Below are 22,181 nucleotides of genomic sequence, written 5' to 3'. Positions count from 1 at the left end.
CTCAATCGGTTCAATTGATTCGAAGCTTTGAAAAGCTTCGTTTCTCCCATCAGTAGTAGATTCGTTACAAAATATAATCTCTTGTAGGCGATTCCAGAAGCTTTTTCCGATCACAAAACACAGAGAAATAATCGCTTCATTCGCGCACGCGACGCGATCACACAATAGTGCTATAATATAACGCGTCCCGCACTCCCCCGTTATTCTCCGCACGCCTCGCGAGGCGGTGCCGCTCCACCGGCAATCCCAGCATACACCGCGCCTCATTAGCATAAAACATTCCGGTGTCTACAAGAGCCGAGCGAACACATTCAGCTCCAGAGAACTGCAAATACGTTTAAATTAAAGATTATATCCACACACATCGGCAAACATGAGCGACAGCGAGAAACTGGACAAGCAGCGGCTGAAGAACTTCAAGAATAAAGGGCGCGATCTGGAGGTAAAGACGCGTGTGACGTCGAGCAGATTTACAGACACTTCACGAATAATCGCGCAATCTTCCGCTCTCGAGCTCTCATAACACGATGCGTGCTCAGATCTGAGCGTTTATGCGAGAATAGAGAGGTTGAATCAGCCGAACTTGTGATGTGAAGGTGTTAGCCGCGCGGCTAGCTCGCTGTTAGCCTCGAGCTAAGCTAACGCGCGTCGCAGCTCTCCATTAAAGTGTGTATTTGTCGTCAGTCTTTAAAACAAGCGCAGAGATGTGCTCGGATGGGTCGTGATGTGTGATTCTGGGCTCGGTGTGTGTGTGTGGTGGTCGTGTGTGAGTCCTGCAGTGAGTGTTAGCATGAGCTCGGCCTGCTGCACAATAACATCCTCCAGACGCCTTTCTGCTGCGTGCTCGGGCTGAAAGCACTCAGAAGGGCAGATTATTAATAGGCAGTGTGTTTACTGTGATCGGAACCATCGTGTCGTGTGTGTGAGAGAGTTACCAGCCGTTATTCTCTCTTTTACCGCATCACATTCACGCAAACAGCGCCCTGCGCACATCAAAACACCGCGCCTCTCGGCTAAACAAGCCTGGGGAGATTCCCGAGTGTGTAACACATCCCAATCAGTGCTGTAAATAACTGTGTCGTCGGCATAAAGATGGAAAGAACAATTAGAGCACACCTGAGGTTGTTAATTTACAAAAAAAAAAAGGAGAACGTTAGAGGTCCCAGGATTGAACCTTGAGGAACACCCTTTTCAACAACTATGTAGTCAGTCTGAAAACCTTGAAAAACAACACAGTGTTATAGAAGATTAGCATTAAACCAAAGAAGCTGGTCAGAACTCTCGTCTAAACGTGTTTAAAGTAGTAATTAAGGTTATTGTTTGGCTTTGTGCTGGAGTCAGGTAATGAAGAATGACTTTAATGCTGTGATTTATACTTTTAACAGACTTGTATCATCCATGTGTTAAGTGTAATAAAATGACAATCTTCTACGTCTTTCATTTTGAGGTGATATGAGATTGGATGACATGAAGAGCTGGAAGTGCATGTAGAATGATTCTGTTTCCTCATAGCTAAGATGTGCAGGTCGGGTGGCTCATCTGTAGACTGACATCTGTGTGTGTGTTATGATCAGTAATGATGCTTCTGGTTTCTCCTGTACAGACGATGAGAAGACAGCGCACAGAAGTGGTGGTGGAGCTCAGAAAGGTAAGAGTTGCTCAGTGTTTGATTGACAGGTCAGTAGTGTTTACACTGTAAATGCAGTGTGTGTGTGTGAGTGTGGACACCTGAACAGCTGGTGTGTTTCTCCTGCAGAATAAGAGAGACGAGCACCTGCTGAAGCGGAGGAATGTCCCGCACGAGGACATCTGTGATGACTCGGATGCCGACGGGGACTTCAGGACCGTAAGAACTACTTCTGCTTCTGCTCTGTCTCTGTCTGGGGGTTTCAGGATTTAATGCTGAACTGAATTTGTAGTAATTATTGCTGTAACAATTTGTTTTTTTTCCAATAGCAAAACACTTCGCTTGAAGCAATTGTGCAGGTGAGTCATGCATTTTTTTTAAATAGTCTTTAAATTAAAAATGTACACTGTGATTTTGATGATTGACAAATGGGAAATGTTTTTAGTGAGTGAATCTCATGAAACATGTCTGGCTCTTATTTCCTCTATAATACAATTTAGTAGTAGATTCTTGTATAATGAAAATGAAACCAGTTTTAGGATTTTCTTTTTCTTTCACTTTCATTTAGATTCCCAGTGTTACATTATATAGGCTGATTTGATTAAATAAATAAATAGTTTGGACAGACTTCACATCCTTACATGGAAGTAGTGCTGCACCTTACATAGTTCTGATCCATTTTTCTCAATGTTTTTAACCTTAAAACAAAAATCCTAAAAGTTTTAGATTTCCCAGTGTAACAACATCATGTTTATGGTTTTAAATCTTCAAAATCTTCAGTGCAGTATCGAACACATTCATGATTCAACTTTTCAAAACCTTGAGGATTTTTGAATGCCACTCCTCCATTGGTACCCTTCAATCTCACTCTACGCATGTGATCATCTTTTTAATATAACTTCTGAGTGTATTCGTCTGATAGAAGAAAGTCATAAACGCTTAGGAGGGCTTGATGGTGAGTGAAATCATGGGCTAATTAATTTTTGGGTGAACTATCCCTTTAAAGCCTAAATGTAAACATTCACCACACTATCTAGATAATCAGCTTGATGACCATTCTGGAATTGTCGGTCAAATACTGGCTATATCCACTGTGTATAAAGCATACAATACACTTCAAATGATTCACATTTGTAAATGTGTAGTACTTTAATGACAAGGTGATTTAGCTGTTGTGGAAAAACTAATAAAGAACATCAGTCGCTGCAGCAATCGTTCTCCCCTCCGCCAGCAACTCCCGATGGTAAACACGATTTGAGAGGGCACTCATGTCAAATATCCGACTAGGAAACTTGCATTTACGATACTCCCGATAGCCTGTGAGATTCTTCCGGCGTGCTCTGCGTTCTGTCCAAGGCGGTTACACTGAACCTCTGGACTCACTCCATCGACTACATGCTCGAGGCGTTTCGTGAGATTCACCCTAATAGCTGTTGCTCTGGTGAAAGGGTGTAAGTGGTGATTGAGACATGTTGCTGTTGGTCTTCATATAATGAGGCGTGTGATGGTTGTTTGCAGAATGCCACCAGTGATAACCAGGGTGTTCAGCTCAGCGCCGTTCAGGCCGCCAGGTGAGTGACGGCTCGTTCAGCATCAATGTTTTCTACTTGTTGTAAAAGGTCTGAAGAGTGACTCTTATCCTCCACGAGGGCTAGACATTTAAGCTATGCTTGATTTTGCGCTGCTAGAGAAAGCAAATCTAAAATCACCCGCGCATGTGAAACTCGCTTTACTAATAAACTTGACGAAGTATAATAATAAGCACAAACTGAGTTAGAGAGAATTTTACATGCAAGTAAAAAGGTAGGCTATCTTTCCCACAGCGTTTCTCCTTTACCACAGTAATGAATGTGAGTATAATGGGCCTACTGAAAAGCAGAGGTGGGTAGTAATGAAGTACATTTACTTCGTTACATTTACTTGAGTTTTTTTTTTGGTAAAATTTACTTTTAAGAGTAGTAGTAGTAATGTAAAAACAGTACTTTTACTTTGTTACGTTGGGCAACGTTCCTCTCGTTACTTTATTTTAATGCAATACGTTGTTAAAGCAACATTTTTTACCATAAAATAATGTTTCCAAAATCGTATCAGTGGTTCATTAAGTCGTAACAGGGTGAACGGCACTTCTGGATCCGCTTTGCAGCCCTATATCGGCTATAACCACACTATGCAAGTTTGCCAAACCGAGTCACGTTTCTGTAGTTCTAATGAGAGAAGAAAACTACAAATTTGACTTGCTTTACGTCAAGCGTTACAATAGTCATTTAGTTTTTCTTCATTTCTGATGTCGCAATACATCATACTTTCATGAAATCATGCAACATACTCTACCTTGTCTGTGGACATCGTTCATTCCAAAGCCGGCGCTGGATAAACAGTGAGTGTGCGTGTGACGGTAGGCTGCGGGAGGAGAAATTATTTACGACAGCGGTAATGGACAATTCCGCTTCCAACCTGTAGGGGGACCGCAGAGGACAAGTTCCTTAGTGTTGCTTTAAATGCGTAGTTTATATCAAGCGCGCTGTATCTTTTTTCTGGCCATGAGCGATGCTCAATCCACAAATGAATCACTCTTGAGTCGATTCTGTTCAAAGACTTCAACAAGTTGGCAGATCTGTGTAAATCGGTTCACGAATCAGTTTGAATGATCCGTTCAGTCCCTGCACGCACTGAATCGTCTGAAGCGCTTTCAATTCACACTCGACTCGGAGTCGTAACAGGAAGATTTAAGAACATCAAGAGTGTTAGATGAAGTGGACCTACAGTACAGTCAGTGAAAGCAAATCTGCAAATTGCATCATTGTTTGCCAGCGATGAAGATCTTTATTAGTTGAACATCTTCGTAAGCTGTCTGTGAATGAATGAGTCCACAGGACGACACATTCGATTTAATTTCAGTCAGGTAATACATTTTACAACCAAACAGATTATTACGCCACGATAGCACTACTACAAAGAATGACATTACCCGTTTTTTGGACATATACATTAATGTATACATTAAATAAGCTACCATTGTCCACAGTTTATGAAATGAACACCCGCCATCCCGCGGTAATGTGATGTAATGTGTGAATGCAAAACTCTGCAGAGTCCCTTTATTTCGACATCGTCTAATAATCCAAATGTAGTTGTGTAAGTTACTAGTATACAAACCAAAGGACAGGCAATTATTCTCAGGCAAAAGATGGCAGAAATAATGGCTTGTCTTCTGTTTTTGTTGCAAATATAGCCTATCGAATTATGATAATAATAGTCATTTAAATTAAAAATATCTAAATAATATCATAATATATAGGCCTATATATCTGAAGTAACTAGCTACTTGCGTAGTTTTTTCATTGGTTACTTTTATTGAAGTAACTAAGATTATTACTTGTACTTGTACTTGAGTAAATTATTTGGATACTCTACCCACCTCTGCTTAAAAGCGAACCCAAAGAAGAAACGTTGTTAATCCCCTGCAAAAATGGTTGAGACGTGAGTGAAGATTTGGGAAAATTCCAGAGTTTTAGTAGAGCTTCCTGTAGTGTGTGACTCTCTTTTAACTTGTGTGAGGTAATAATCGTGTTGCTCGTCCTGCAGGAAGCTTCTGTCGAGCGACCGCAACCCTCCCATAGACGACCTGATCAAGTCTGGGATTCTGCCCATCCTGGTGCACTGTCTGGACAGAGACGACAAGTAAGACCCGTGTCCTGTGAGTGTGAGGCGCCTCTGATGCTGTGTGTTTCTCGTGCTCATGTGTTCCCTCTCTCTCTGTGTTGTGTAGCCCGTCTCTGCAGTTCGAGGCGGCCTGGGCTCTGACCAACATCGCGTCGGGCACGTCTGAGCAGACACAGGCCGTGGTGCAGTCCAGTACGTTACCCTGATGCTCCTACACACACTAATCTGAGCTCACGTGCTGAAGTAGCAGAAGCTGACAGAGGAACAGTAGTATTGGCTGACTAGTCAAAAGAAATCAGCTAGTGATGTGTACATATAGCTGTGGACTCCTTTAAGGCCCTGATATACTCGGTTCTTTGTTTAGGGGTAAATCGAAGGTGTTATCAAACATCTGACTCCGCCCACACTGAGACAGTGTTTCCCCTACCATTGTTTTGGTGGATGGCCCGCCCCTTCAAAACGCCCCCCCGCCCCCTGAAAGAATGACACACATTCACAGACAAAATGGAGTCCATGTAGTAACTTTAGCGGCTATGGTTTTCGCGGTATTGCAGTTCATTAAACTTGAAATCAAATCGCAATAAAGACTAGTGTGTGAATATTAAACCGCAAAGACTATTTAAATACGAATCCTACATTTTCTGTGTGAATGAATGGTGCAGACGACGCACAGTTTCATTTACCACACACACACACGCTGAAGCACGTGACGCTCGCGCTTCTTTCGTCTATATGAGGACACGAATGCATGAACTTGATCTCCAGACTCTAGATCCGCTCTGAAAGTCACTTTGTGAGCATTTAACCACTTAATTTGAAAAAAAACTATCCTCATGTCATAAACACACAGAAACTCAAAGGTCTTCACGGCCACCCGTCAACAAAAGTTCGGTTTAACTTGACAGACATATATTACTGTTGTACAGTAGAGTTTAGTTAACAGTAGTTTCGGGGGATCTAATGATTTTTGCTTGGTGTATCGGGGCCTTTAAAGAAGTTCTCTGAGTGTCCGTTAACCAAGTGCTCAACGTTTCAAAAGGCTGCTGTTTAATTAAAATATGTGGACTCAAACTGTGTGTTTCAGAGCGAAGCACAGCACTAGATCCTCTATAAGCTCTATTACAGCTCTATAATGTATCTGTCAGCTTCTCGGTTCACTGTAGATGCAGCTCATCACAAACTCCATCTGCTAGTGTTTCTTATCTCTGTGTGTGTGTGTAGATGCGGTTCCTCTGTTCCTGCGGCTGCTGCACTCCCCTCATCAGAACGTGTGTGAGCAGGCGGTTTGGGCTTTAGGCAACATCATCGGTAAGTGTCGAACTCCACATAAGAGTTGTTCTCCGTACTGGAGCGTTATCATGAGCTGATGGGATTTGACACGAGTCAACCGGTAGTTGTGTGTTTCACATCCTGAGTGTCATGTGGTCTGTTCACACTCATGGAGCGGAGTGACTGAGGCTAGTGCTGGGCGGTGTGATCAATCATTTATCACAGTGTTTTTCAATATTATACCGGTTTCATGGTATATGATTTTTTTTAAATATTTTTTTATATAAAGCATGTCTGGGGTAAACCACATTTTCTACTGATTGAGAGGAAATACTGCAGTAGATTGACTTAGACTTCCCCATTTTACTGTCATGAGTGAATATTGTAGAGAAATCCCACTCTAGTATTGATACAGGTTTGCAAGGCCCCACAATATCATGCTGTTTACAAAGAGGTGCCAGATTAAATGACATGAAGATAACATAAAAACTAAGACAGTCCGTTCCCTTCAAACACACATTCATATAAAAACACCCGCTAATCCTATACTCTAGCGCAGGGGTCGGCAAGTAACTTTGGCCATGGGCCAATATTTTTTTTAGCCAGTAGATGGCGGGCCAGCTACACAGAGTAGGCCTATGGATACAAATTAAATATTCTTATATAGGCCTATAATCGCGGAATATGATGGGTCCGTCACCGTCCGTGGATCATTCGTTCAATCTTTTTTTCAAATTAAAACCAAAAATTAAAAAGATGAAAAACGACTTGTTTTTCCATTATTTATTTCCTGAACTAAAATGAAAAAACGAATAACAATGGATTTTCTGATTGTGCTCAGATCAAAAATAGAAAAAATTAATTACTGGATTAGACAATTTTTTTGTTTTATTTTTAATTTAACACCTTAGGCATATATCAAGGAAATCTATCAAGGAAATCATTTTAAACAGATCAATAGGCCTGTCACGATTATGAAATTTGGCTGACGATTAATTGTCTAAAAAATAATTGCGGTTATGCCGATTAATTGTCTGTTTTAGGGCTTTGTGCTTCATTCATTAAATAATTGTGATGAATTTAATCCTTTGTAAGTTATCATTTTGCAGTGTAAGATTACAGTTAACACCTTTAAATATTAAATAAATATATTCAATAGCTATGACAGTTTGTTTATTAAACTTAGTGAGTGTATAAATCAGCAGCAAAAAGTAATTTTTGAAAACATCTGCACAGTAATTTAAAAAAATCTAAACATGTTAATAAAAACAAATGTGCACAAACCATGATAATATGATACGCTTCAAAACAGAGCGGAACAAAGCGCGTATGCGCATCGCGGGTGCAGAATGATGTGCTTAATGCAACATGGAGTCACAGTGCGCAGGGCTGCACAAGTGCGCATTTAAAAGTTCACGGCACAAAGCGAAGAAATGTCAAGGGCACAAATCCTATATCAGTCCAACAGTTTATTGATCATTTATTTCTTCACAGTTTTAAACTCCAGTTATTGTGCATCTGATGCCAATTCATAGTCCTTGTGCTGTGTAGGCACACGGTAGCGAGCGAGTCATTTAGAAACAGCAAAAAACTCCAGCAAAATAAAGTCATTTTATGCAAATCCACAGCCCGTTATCTACAGATCAAGCATTATAACGTCAATGTCACATTGGAAAAAGTTTTACCGTATCCTGTCGTAACCGGACGACGCACGCTGTTTGAATGTTGAATGGAATGATTGACAGCTGCAGACGAGTTTGTGAACTTTAACAATGTAAATATACTGCTGTCCCTCACATTAAGCTATGGAATGGCTTCAGATGACTTTGAATATATTGCTGGAAAACGTAATTAGTGCTTGTCTATTTATTTTTGGTCCATGACTCTCATGACTATAAAAGAGTGCAATAATCGCGGTTGTCTGAAACAATCGCGGTTAGATCAAATAATCGCGATCAGACGGTTATTTAATTATCGCGACAGGCCTACAGATCAAGTACTATTGTGGTAACAGATTACAGCCATTTTAATAAAGGTGTGAATAGCAATCATACTCATTCGCTTACAGTCCGACTTTTGAACTTTATTCCTTTTTTTTGTATTATTATTTATTCGGGACACACACATACACACCTAAGGTTTAAGGAGTTCTGCGGGGGACTGCTTTTTTTCTGTCCCGCTCCCACAAGGTTCTGTTCAGCAACCGCTTAAAATACACTCGGTGTTCACCCGCTTTATTTCCCGACCTGACGGGTCCGCAAAATTTAGATCTCGTTTCCATAATCTCACATTCAAATGTCTCTAACGGCAAGAATGAGATTAAGTAGCCTATAATAAATGCTATACAAAAATTGTTCGTGTCAATATAAATATTAGGCTATTTTAACATTGTACTGTCAGCAGAGAAAAAAAATGCCACAGAAAAAAATTGAAATATAAATAGCCTAACATAAATTAAATAGGACAAAGCCTATCACTCAAATTTCTAAGCAACATAAACGAAAATCATATTGCCCTACTGACAAATGAAGTAGGCTATTTTCTGCCGAACTATTTCAAACATCCTTGCAAAAAAAGAATGTTGTTGACTGACAATGGTTTCAGTACCAAACAGCTCCTCAGAGCTAGGTGTACAGGCGGTCAGAATTAAGTGCGGATACGCTGTCAAAAGATGTCGGGAGTGGGCTATTGTCAGTCAGACCGCCCGCTCCGTCCAAAGTACACCAGAGTTCCGACCGCTACCGTCTTTTGACGCGCGAATGGACACTAAGTGGTCAAGCGTATAACTAGACGCGGCAGGCGCGAATTTGACGCGCTATTCGCGTCCGGTGTGAACGCACAGTTATACTTTAAAATGTAATCCCGTGCCGCATGATTCCGACTACGGATTTTCTCAAGTAGTGGAAGAGTTTTGTGCAGCATTTAGGACTTCCAAAATAATCCGGCGGGCCAGAAAATATTGCTGGCGGGCCAGTTTTGGCCCGCGGGCCGCCAGTTGTCGTTCCCTGCTCTAGCGCATCTACACATCGACGTCGGCTGGGTGCTAATCCTATACTCTAGCGCGTCTACGCATTGTCGTCGGCTGGGTGCTAATACCTGTTCCCCTAACTAGCTTACTTCCTGCGCTGGAATAATCGACAGACAGACTTCAGCAAATGTCCTTTAAATGCTTTAATCACGGCCGGAGGATCTCTCGAGCAGTTCTCAGAGAATCTCCCCCAAGAAGAAGCAAGGCCGGAGGATCTCAGACAAATCCCATTGAGAATCCCACCAGCTAACACGAACACAACAGTTTTAATAGAATAAGGAGGTATGGCAAAAATGTCATACTGCATTACATAACTTCCCCACAATTTGATTGGTTTTCATAGACGAACCCTTCTGTTACCAGGTAAAGCAAACTTTGTTTTAATGATTACTTCATTGTTATTCACAAGGTTCAAACCTAGTCATCTGTCTAGTTTCACTTCCCATTTTTATATTTTTACACTCACACTACCAAAGGGGTATGGCAACACAACATACAGCATTCAAACACACAGGACAGAACGTTTTAGTACATTGTGTTTCAAAGAGTTATCATGTTAGGCCTGAAAGAGGAAGTAAGATTAGATGTTAGAGACATGGTTAGTTAATATACAGCTTACTATTATCTATTAAAAGTCCACCACACTGGTCTTGCGGTATATTAAACATTCATATCATAACAAAATAAACTTCGGTATGACCGCCCAGCACTAACTGAAGCTGTCTGTGTTGCGTGTCGTGATCACAGGCTGATGGGACTATGATGATGATGATGATGATCGCTGTGTGTTACAGGTGATGGTCCTCAGTGCAGAGATTACGTCATCAGTCTGGGTGTGGTCAAACCGCTCCTGTCCTTCATCAGCCCCTCCATCCCCATCACCTTCCTCCGCAACGTCACCTGGGTCATGGTCAACCTGTGCCGCCACAAGGACCCGCCGCCGCCCATGGAGACCATCCAGGAGGTACGAGTGTGACGTGTGTCTGTGGCGTTTCACTGCTAGCTGCTAACAGCTGCCACGGGCCGAGAGATAGGGATACGGATCAAAAATATTGCATTCGAATATTTGGGCTCTTAAAAATCGAATATTCGTTTATTTAAATGATGTTTAATGAGAAAGACGTTATTTAAAATGTCCTGCGAGCTGCTTTCTCTCCATCTGTACACTTCTCATCCGGGCTGTATTCACAATACACATCGTTTCAAAGCAGCTTTACAGAAATGCATGAGTCCACATTACAATTTGGAGAGACAGTTACCTCTGATAACAGATCAAAGTTATGCATTTCAGAAATGTACATGAGTTAATATATTGTTTAAATTAATACATTAGCTAACTGTGTTTTTTTTTTTTTTTGTATATGTACGTTTCTGAAATGCATAACTTAGACAGTTTCCTATGATAAAAGATCACTCTAAATTGCAATGTGGACTCATGCATTTGCTGTAAAGCTGCTTTGAAACGATATGTATTGTGAAAATAACTATACAAATAAATGTGAATTGAATTAAATATAAAAATTTGACAAGATTACAGTAGGGCTGGGCGATATGGCCAAAAAAAGCATCACGATAATTGTTTTATATCAGTCGATATCGATAATTATCACGATAAATGTCAAATCTTTATTTCTTTCGAGTTTAAAGGCAGATTTTTGCTCCTAAGTGAAAGTTGTAGAAACCAGAGCGTTTTAAACTACTCTTCATTGCCAGAACATATCATGACAAACACTTGCCAAACAGGAGAACATTTCACAAATCTGAGGTAGAACATTCAAACATTTGTCATTCTTCCTTAACAAAATAAATATCTTAATTGGAAAATTAATTTCTTAGTGTCTGCATGTGCTAATGGAGGATATCATTTCAAGTGTTGAGACAGGTTTGTGTCGCCTGACTTCGATGACACGTATCTTCAGCACAGTTTGCAGTGCAGCTGCAATATTAATATTACATGTTTTGTCTTGAAACACATCATGCATTTAGATCATAACCACTGATAAAACCAGTTATAGCCTATAGCACCTCGCCATCATGGCAAAATTTAACTATGGTTTCTATGGTGTTTGTATGAAAAACAGTAGCCTAAATACATTATTAAATACTGTAATTATATTCCGTTAGTCCTTTAATACATTGTCTACATTAATAATATAATACAATTCAATATGTATATCCCACATTTCATGGTGCAGTTAATATTACTAGGCTAACGTTACAGTAAATCCATGGTAAATGATGGGAATTTGTAGACGGAAAAGCCTTCAGACTGTATCGTTGAGCACAGTGTTTCTCCTGTTTGTCAGCGCCGTTTCATCTGCCTTTAAACTGGTTTATATCACTGAGACATTTGTGTTCCTCGCTGAACTCAAGCGCTTCTCACTGGATCTCGTGACGAGAGCGATCAGAGTAAACACATCTGCTCTAGTGAGCTCGCGCCCGCGCTGCCGTTTGGACTTTGAGCCGAGCGGATAAATGGTCCGTGTGACACGCGGTTCAAATGAGTTTCGTTGCGCTTTTGGCGCATAAACATTATCGAACATTTATCGAACTCTTATATATGAGATAAATAATATAAATATAAATGTAAGTCCTCGCAGGAGCTGGCGATTAATATTGAAAATTTAAAGTGAGATAGACCGTTTAATGCACTTACACAGCAATTACAACCGCGTAATGTTATGAGACTAATGTTTTAAACATTATTTTGAATATAGAGAGATGAAATGATGGAACAAAAATGACACTTAAATCTGAAACTAAAGCCTCCAGTAAGTAGTGTAAAGTCATTAGGTGTGTTAAACGTGACGCTGCGCAGCTTCAACCCACCTTTAACACACCTCATCTTAATGAGCGAGTCATTGAATCATTCATTCAAACACAGATGGACTATTTTATCATTCGCTCAACAGCTGCGTTCAGAAATGCAGATTGAGTCAGGAATGAAACCCCATTTCCAGTTGATCAGAGATGGCCACGGGTTTTGTTTAGTGCTTTTTGTTGTAGAAATAGAACACAGATTGACAATATTGTCTGAAATGCAAGTCGCTTAATATAAACAACTTGTTTATTGAACTGGTGCATAAAATCAATCTAATTTTCTGTTGTCTTGAAATGCACAAAAAAAGTCACCCGTGTGTTTTGGGGGCTTTTATATTAATTTCTGTGGCATTTTTGCAGCAATCCAGCAATTAACTTCTGTCTCTAGTCTACTCTTCCCAGTGAATCTCGTTTACATGTGTGCACTGTTGTCTATGAGACTCTGCACTCTTGATTTTGACTGATACTGAACAAATTTAAATAACTCTGTTTGGCCATTGCACTCATGCCCTCAGTAGACATGTTTGCGGTCACTTCTAGTGCTCGATGCTGTCAAACGTTGTAAATGGAGACTGCAATTGACACTTCATGATTGGATTATCAGTCTCTGTAAACGTAAACCTGGTGTGTTTGCTGGTGTAAACTGGGCTAATCTCTTGTCTGTCTTCACACAGATTCTTCCTGCGCTGTGTGTGCTCATTCACCACACTGACGTCAACGTAAGTGCTGCTCTGGTCATGTGACTGTAACTGGTGTCATGTGGGCACACAGGTTTAACTCTGAGCTCTGTGCAGATCCTGGTGGACACGGTTTGGGCGCTGTCTTACCTCACTGACGCGGGCAACGAGCAGATCCAGATGGTCATCGACTCCGGGATCGTACCGTACCTCGTCCCCTTATTGAGCCACCAGGAGGTCAAAGTTCAGGTATGGAAGAGCCTTTTATATTGATGTGACTTCAGAGATATGTGACCTGTTCTCTCTTCAGGGTTCGTACAAGGTGCTCAAATTTCAACAAGTCACATTCAAGTCCTGGAAAACCCTTGAAAAAGCCATATTTATAAAAGTGTCTTAAGTGCTTGAATTATTGAAAGACTATATGTGAAATTAGTATTTAATTTTATCGATAAAACAATCCTTTCATGCAAAATCAACTCTGCAACCCGTCTGATATAGATATAGAACCATTTTGCATTGCTTTGAGCTTGATTTTGCTCATAAATATCCAAGTATATGATACAGCTTTCATTCTTCAGGTCAATCATATATTCATGTGGGGGAAAATCAGTTTGAGTAAGGAAATGGATATCTTAGTCTTGGTATCCTTTCACTGGTTAAAGTTGCCAAAATTATTGCATGTGCTGCACTTTAGTTGTACCATTTTGTTTTATTGGTTTTTTATTTACCTTTTTTATTTAAAGGTAATAAAGATATTGTTTGATTAGTGAGATCTCAGATTGTATTCCTTAAATCCAAAAAGTAGTGCTTGAAAGTCCTGTAATTAGATTTTCCAGTACCTGTACGAACCCTGTGTCTTCCTCTTCACTCATTAAAGCGATTAGCGTGTGATGCCTGTGTATAACGGTCTGCTTTATGGCTTCAGACGGCAGCGCTGCGAGCGGTGGGGAATATCGTGACAGGAACTGATGAACAGACTCAGGTGGTGCTCAACTGTGATGCTTTGGGTCACTTCCCAGCACTCCTCACGCACCCCAAAGAGAAGATCAACAAGGTAACTGGGAATGTGGACAATGTCAGGATCCACTCCAGGGCTCGACATTAACGCTTGTCTGGGACAAGTGGACTTTTCGAAGGGGCAAGTGAAAGAATTTTAAGAGTTCTTTCACTCAAGTATCCTGATTAAAATGTTAATGACAAAAAAATAACTAGGGAATCACCAAAACACATAAGTGGCGATTGATCGTGAATAATAATATATAATATAGTGACGGTAACAAGGTTGTGCTGTTGAACGTCGCTCCGCTTCATGAGGAGAAATGGAAACAAATGTGTGCAGCTCAAAGAAACTCAGTTAACATACGAACAAATCTTTTGAATGAATGATTCAATGTCATTAAGATGGTCACCTGCCGCCACCTACTGGTAACCAGGTAAAGTTTCATCTTTAAGTCTCATTCTTTCCAACATTTCTTATATGTATATTCAAAAAAATATTTAAAAAAATCTCATAACATTATTTAATGCAGTTGTAATTTTTCAGTGTAAATTACTTAATTAAATTGGTAACAGCCCTATAGTGTCTTATTACTCTAGTTTGTTCAAATTTTAGAATTTAAATTTGAAACATGCAGCATATATTTAAAATGATTTGTGAAAAAATACCCTTTATAAAGGTTAAAATATCATAAATATGCAGCTGACTGAACACTGAGAATATTGCTTCAGAATAAATTATTTTTACAACACATTTATTCATTTGGACAAGCAAATGTTTTACTCTGACAAGTGAATGGCAGATTTCCTTGAAGGACGAGCACATGAAACGGCTTAATGTCGAGCCCTGCACTACTGTAATAACTGTAATATCATGGCGTACGTGATGTTGGATATGATGACAGCTGAGGTGTGGCGCTGGCACGAGTGACGCCTGAATAGTGTTAGATCAGCATGTGTTTAATGTTCAGCTCAGAGTAACGTGTGAGTGTGTGTGTGAGTGGCTGATGGGTGCGGGTGTCATACACACCAGTGCTGATACAGGAGTGCATCTGAGGCGGGCCGCCCCCTGCGAGGCTTGTCCGCGGCCTGGCCGATGATTAGAGCCTCAATATCATCATCCTCACCCTCAGCTCCTCTGCCAGCGTCTCCACCTCAGCAGGGCCTGTGAACCTCACGCTCGCCCTGAGATCTGATCCACTCGCTCGTCACACACACATGACCCCGTCATGAGCCCTGACGCTGCTGTGCTGAGTGTGTGTGTTCTCCCGCAGGAGGCCGTGTGGTTCCTGTCCAACATCACCGCAGGGAACCAGCAGCAGGTTCAGGCCGTCATCGACGCCAATCTAGTGCCCATGATCATTCTGCTGCTGGATAAGGTGGGTGACCCAAACTCATGCACATGCACTTTAGTTTTGATCAGTGAATGATGAATGTTCAGTTCACATTTATTTGTATAGCGCTTTTCACAATACACATCGTTTCAAAGCAGCTTTACAGAAAATACAGCTTTACTCATTGTATCACACTGGTGTGTTTCTCACAGGGAGATTTCGGCACTCAGAAGGAGGCGGCGTGGGCCATCAGCAACCTCACCATCAGCGGCAGAAAGGATCAGGTGAGCCGCTCGCCCGGACGTGAGTGTGTGTGTGTGTGAGGAGCGGCGTGTTCACATGTGTTCTCGTCTCGGCCCACAGGTGGCGTACCTGATCCAGCAGCAGGTGATTCCTCCCTTCTGTAACCTGCTGACGGTCAAAGACGCGCAGGTGGTGCAGGTCGTGCTGGACGGCCTCAGTAACATCCTCAAGATGGCCGACGATGAAGCCGAGACCATCGCCAACCTCATCGAGGAGTGTGGAGGTGAGAGCGCTAGTGTGTGTGTTAGGGGTGTAACTATTCAAACCGGACTGAAAAACCCAGCTCTGGCCCATTGTTGAGGTTAACCTCACTTTACCTTATATAACAACTAATTTAGTATCCTTGAAATTTGATTAAATGGTAATTAGGGGTGTAACGGTACACATGTTCTCTCTTATGTATACAAGACGAATACAGCATTGTAGCCGAAACACCGTTAACCTATGATCGCAATAAGCTCTTCGTTTTGTTACTTTCGTTAAAAAACACAGTATCATTTTTCAATTGTCAGTTTGATCATGAAGTTCTTACAATAAGTGCCGTTTGACGCTCTGCAATCGCTTTTTGCTCTAAGTGATGTCACACGTTATTTAGGCCAAGACATTTTTTTTTTTTGTCACATCCAGCAAACATCTCCTCACTATCCGCTAGCTGCCTTTCCCCTGAACACACTGTACAAAACGCGGTCTCTGTAGACAGCCCAGGCTCCACAAACGACAACAAGAACAAACTGGCCCAGCCTGGACCACGAAACATAACATCAACTGTGTTCCAGCCAATAACAGAGAAGAATGATTGAATGGGTAGGGGACGGGATGAGGAGGAGGGAGGGTCGAGCTAGCCTCCGTTTTGTTTGACAATACTTTGAATGTCAACAAGACGTGACATCACCCAGCATCGCTTAGAGCAGCTTTAATGTGCGTGACGGATCACTATAGGCGCCTCAGTTTAAGCAGCAGCGCGAGTGAACACGATCACCTCTTGCTTATAAACATGAGTGAACATCTGAAGGGATGTTGAAGATTCAGTACAACCTACCGCCATGGTAAAAAGTAACTATTGTTTCTATGGTATTTATGAACAACAGTAGCCTAAATACATTTAGTATAATACAAATGCACAAACTATAGTTTTATAGCAAAAAATACTTTTAATTCATGTGTTCATTAATAATATAATAAAATTCGATATGAATATCCCACATTTCTGTTACAATACTATGGTTCCAGTCAGTGTTATTACAGTAAATGTTGGTGATTTGTGGATTGAAAAGCCTCTCACTGTATAGTTTTGGCTCAGTGTTGCTCCTGTTTTCCGCATCAGTGTTGAGGATGGCAGCGCTGTTTCATCTGGCTTTAAACGGGTTTAAGTTCATGAAGGTCCTGTTGTTGCATGTGTTTTTGAAGATCTTAATCATCATTTGTTGCTCAGGTTTGGAGAAAATCGAGCAGCTGCAGAACCATGAGAATGAGGACATCTACAAACTGGCTTATGAGATCATCGATCAGTTCTTCTCATCTGATGATGTAAGTTCCTGCACGCACATTCTCTCTCTCTCTCTCTCTCACTCACTCACTCACTCACTCACTCACTCACTCACTCACTCACTCACTCACTCACTCACTCACTCACTCACTCACTCACTCACTCACTCACTCACTCACTCACTCACACACACACACACACACACAGGAATATGTTAATTTATCACTGAGAAAATTATTTTAAAAAGTAGTTAGATCAGTTCACTTGCAACACCATGTTACTCATAAGACTTGAATCTGGAATCGGATACTTGTAAAAAAAATTCAATTTCAGTTTCAGAAATTTAAATTTCAACTGAACATTTATTGAAATGCTCAAAGAAATCGATATGACTTTAAACAATTCAAGCATGAGACGACTCCGTGAGTCACTACACTGTGCAGCTCTTAAAGGGACAGCACTAATATTCCTGCTGCGTCTCTATAACACTCAAACAACAAGAGACAGAATCCACTCACTCTTCACTGAATAACTTTTGTAACTATATTTATAATGTGTATTTTATTTATTAACTGCAGAGTTATTTTACACTTCATTAGTTTCTGAACACCTGATAATCTAAAACACTATACAATCGTATCTTTGTTCAGTTGCATCTATTTGTTTTGTGATTGCTCATTTTTTTATTTCTTCTTTTTTAATTACAGAGTGTCTATAGTCTTTAATAATGCTTGAAATGTATATTAGTTAGGCTAGTTATTTTTCTACGGTATGTTTAAACCACAGGCAAACGTTCCTTGTGTAAGAGTTCTTTAGCCTGTTGACTTTTGTTCATGATTTCAGCTTCTATTAAATGTTTTGCAATGAGACTAAATGTGAATATCTCAAGCTGTTGTTTTTTTACCTTATTAGAATCGAAATTAGGAAGCAATCAGTATCGTTATAATTCAACCCTAGCCACGCCCCAAACTCACGCTATTGGTTGAGCTGCAAGAGATCTGAGCAGAACACACCCTCAACGTTTAGATGGAAATCAGGAATCGATCCCCAGCCCGAGTCACTCACTGAACCGCTGGCTTCTCTCTTTCAGATCGACGAGGACTCCAACCTGGTTCCCGAAGCCATCCAAGGAGGAACGTACAACTTCAGTTCTCCCACCAACGTGCCAGCAGAAGGGTTCCAGTTCTAGACGCCACGGGACACCTGGAGTTTTGTTTGTGATGCAGCACTCTGTTCAACATTAAAAATAATTAGAGCGAACGAGAGAGAGCGAGAGAGAGAGTGTGATGATGATAAATATTAGGTCCGTTGTGCTTGGCTGATGGGATCCAGCTGCATCTAAACCCAAGAGAAATTGAGTGGAGTTCCTCCCGAAGGAAAGCGTCCCGTCGGCGTTTGAGATGATGATAATGATGATGATGGCTTTGAGTGGATGCGATGCGAGTGAGAGTGAGTGGGTGAATACTGCGTTTCAAAACACCACCATCTAAACCGAACGCGCTCGGAGCAAACTTCACCAAAACTGCCTGGCGTGTGTCTCTTCAACAAAACCAAACCCAACCAATGGGAGTAACCAAGACGTCTCACATTAGTAATCTGAGGTAAGGACAATAATTGAGGACCTCATCAACAACAAAGAGACACGAACACACTTCTGAGGAGTGCGTGAGTGTGTGTGTAAGTGCGTGAGTGTGTGTGAATGACCCCTGAGGGGTTGATCTGACGTGCTGGAGAACGGACCCAGCAGACCAGAGCCCTCTCCCGTACGCTAGCGACGTCACGCTAACGTTTCTGTGCTGCATGTGCGCAAGTGAATGGACGTGATGGTGTGTGTGTGTGTGTGTGTGTGTGTGTGTGTGTGTGTGTGTGTGTGTGTGTGCTTGACTGACTGATGAAATGCAGGACTGAATGTAACGAGTCGACATGGGAAAAAATAAAATCAACCGGCGTGTGGAAGGTGACCAATTCAGCGGCAAATTGTGGAATAGCCCGGAAGAGAGGAGACTAAATGGATTTAAAAAAAGATTAAAAAATCACCTTGACTCGGCATCAGTGATCTAAAGAAGACAATGTCATGACTTTAATTCCCCCCCCCCCCCCCCCCTTTTCCTTTTAAACCTGATTTAGTGCTGATGACACTGGACTGAGTGGATTCGTCGAGGATGATCGGTCGGGGATGTGCGTTTTGTTCCCAGTGTGTGCGTTTCTCCCTTAGCCTGTTTTCTTTTCCGTCTATCCCTCGTGTCTGCTTTTAATTTCTCAGTGCTGGTGTAAATACATGTACTGCACATTGTGCACTGTTGTGTGGTACCTCTGCACAAACACTGCGGACCCTCCTCTGAGCGGGGTCACGTGATCATGTGTGCGGGGGGGGTTCAGACGCGTATCCTTTGCATGTGCTAAACTGCAGCATAGTTCATTTTAGTGGGTTTTAGTTTCGTAAGTGTAAACCTTTTTTTTTTTGCTTTTCTTTTAAAAACAAAGTACCTACTGTAATGTTTCTGTGACCATCGTTTTTCTTCCCATTTAAGCCCCTCACTGTTCCTGACCGACGAGCAATTCTACAGCGTTTTGCACATTTGGAGGTGTGTGAACATTAGCAAAGATGGGCAGTTACTCCCACTCAAACACAGTCCATCTTTACTTGTAGATATTCATGTTCAGTGTTGAGCAATATTACAGCAGATGCGGACTGATAGCGCTGTTTCCCATCCGTTCTGTTTCTGAACTGTAGAGCTAAATTTGTTTTGCATAACCTCTCGATGGCTATATTATGTTTTCTTTACCCCCCCCCTCCCCCAGCGGCATTCCTTGTTTGCAAATATGTAGTTTCAAAAGAAGACAAAAATAGATGGTGTACCTATCCTGTTGGACATGGACTCACAGGCTCTGTACCTATTCAAATAAATATTCAAATGTGTCCCAGTGGTGCCTCTCTTCAGCTGTCCGCCGTCTGACCGAGCGCTCAAACTCATCTCTGACCCACGGAAATACTACTCTATATATAAAACCCAGTCACTAATCTATTGAAGTGAAGTCACCCCATCCAAATCAAAGTGTTCTGTGTCTTATAGAGCTTTGAACAGATTTCCTATACACTATAACACTGAAGATTAATCTTATATAAACGGTAATTATGTTTCTAAGTGTAAACTATTTCCAGCTCACCATTTGTGTTTTGTTGTTCTTATTAAATCTTAATTTTTCTTTTCTTTTTCCCGAGAGCCTAACTAATATTGATCAGATTTGGATGAGTTTCAGTAGTGTTCAGTTTTGATCTGAATGTCTCTTTCTAATCTTGCCTTATGAACGTGCGATCTCTCTGAGACTCATCAGGACTGCGCTGGATTTAAAGGATTAGTTCACCCCAAAAATGAAAATTTCCTAATAATTTACTCACCCCAATGCCATCCAAGATATCCATGTCTGTCTTTCCTCAGTGGGAGAGAAATTATGTTTTTTGAGGAAAACATTTCTGGATTTTTCTTCTAACAATGGATTTCATTGGTTACCATTGTTTTTAAGTCCAAATCAATGCAGTTTCAAAAGTCTTTGAAGTGTTTAAACGGGCTGTACGCGATCACAGCTGAAGAAGAGGTTGTTATCTAGCGAAACCATAGGTCATTTAAAAAAATAAATAATAATTTATAGACTTTTTACCTTCAATAGTTGGGATTGAGCTGATCAACAAACGGACAGGGAACTACGACATCACGTTGAAAGGTCGCGCCGGCGCCGGCAGAAGAACCGCCCCACTGTTTACAATGCGACCGTACGTAGGAGGATAGTTCAAATAGTATTGTTTGCTGTTATATATGTAAGGGTTAATGCCCTTCGAGGTGTCCATTGTCAGGTATTAATGGACGACGGCGAGGCGTGAAGCGTCCGACGCGCAGTGAAGTCCATTAATACCTGACAATGGACACCTCGAAGGGCATTAACCCGCTTATACCATGGTCACTTGCCAAATAACATTTTTTAAACATTTAACTTGGTTTCCCTGGTTACGCCCGACGGTTTATTTAGCAACCAGAGATATTTATAGTCCGCTCGATTTATAGTCTGTATAGATACTTTGACTGCCTGTTGCTATGGTTACGCACAGCTGATGTAGCCAGCGCATTTATTTATTCATTTCGAACGGTAAACAGTCAGTTTCACCAGAACTCCTTTACTAGTGTCCTCTATCACTTTTTAATGGACACCCTGCAGCCAATCAGAATCGAGTATTCACCCAGACCATGGTATAAATATAGAGTAATAGTATTCAGTGAATATGAATATGAATAGTATATGAATAACATTCTGATGAATATGAATAGTAGTTCAAATAGTATTGCCGGCGTGACCTTTCAACATGATGACGTAGTTCCCTGTCCGTTTGTTGATCAGCTCAATCCGAACTATTGAAGGTAAAAAGTCTATAAATTGTACTTTTTTGTTGAAAATGGCCTATCGTTTCGCTAGATAACAACCTCTTCTTCAGCTGTGATCGCGTACAGCCCGTTTAAACACTTCAAACACTTTTGAAACTGCATACGCTGATTTCACGCAGCCGTTATTTTGAAATCGAAAGCGAGGCTCCGGTGGGAAGAAAACCGGAAGTGTCGCCTTTAATCACAGGAGAGTCGTGAATGCGATGGCGTATTGTTGTTTAATGATGTTGTGTCAATTCTAAAAATGTACATACATTTCTTTCATACTTTAGACTATATACAGTGAAATTCATTTATAAATAAAATATTTGTTTTATATATAATTCAGAATGTAAAAAAAGAAGCAGGAATGAACTACATACATATCCTATATTGAATATTAACATCCAATAGTGTAAATCGCGGCAGCAGCTTCAGGTTGGTAATCCAAGGCATTGTTGTTTATCTTTACTTCCGGGGTTCTTCCCACCGGAGCCTCACTTTCGATTTCAAAATGGCGGCTGCGTGAAATCAGCGTATTGATTTGGACTTAAAAACGATGG

At 41.0% G+C, this 22,181-nt stretch overlaps 1 protein-coding gene and 1 long non-coding RNA gene across 2 annotated transcripts; one reads left to right on the top strand and one right to left on the bottom strand.

The window, feature by feature from the left end:
• The first annotated feature begins 237 nt into the window (after positions 1 to 237).
• kpna4 (karyopherin alpha 4 (importin alpha 3)) lies at positions 238 to 20,123 on the top strand. Its single transcript, XM_082179175.1, has 17 exons — positions 238 to 442; positions 1,604 to 1,648; positions 1,757 to 1,846; positions 1,957 to 1,986; positions 3,146 to 3,198; positions 5,213 to 5,308; positions 5,397 to 5,482; positions 6,512 to 6,598; positions 10,382 to 10,551; positions 13,082 to 13,126; positions 13,202 to 13,333; positions 14,010 to 14,138; positions 15,355 to 15,459; positions 15,627 to 15,698; positions 15,778 to 15,940; positions 17,150 to 17,244; positions 18,294 to 20,123. Exons 1-17 carry the CDS (start codon positions 374 to 376, stop codon positions 18,390 to 18,392), a joined length of 1,566 nt encoding a protein of 521 aa, XP_082035301.1. The 5' UTR covers positions 238 to 373; the 3' UTR covers positions 18,393 to 20,123.
• LOC309505763 lies at positions 2,169 to 3,139 on the bottom strand. Its single transcript, XR_014208582.1, has 2 exons — positions 2,656 to 3,139; positions 2,169 to 2,542 (listed from the first exon to the last, which is right to left on the bottom strand). It is a non-coding gene; the product is annotated as an uncharacterized lncRNA (long non-coding RNA).
• Positions 20,124 to 22,181: the final 2,058 nt, after the last annotated feature.

Source organism: Leuciscus leuciscus (assembly GCF_965113295.1).
Source record: "Leuciscus leuciscus genome assembly, chromosome: 9".
In the NCBI taxonomy this organism is placed as follows: Eukaryota; Metazoa; Chordata; class Actinopteri; order Cypriniformes; family Leuciscidae; genus Leuciscus; species Leuciscus leuciscus.
The sequence above is the reverse complement of the archived record's forward strand: the minus strand, read 5'-3'. Positions and strand labels throughout refer to the sequence as shown.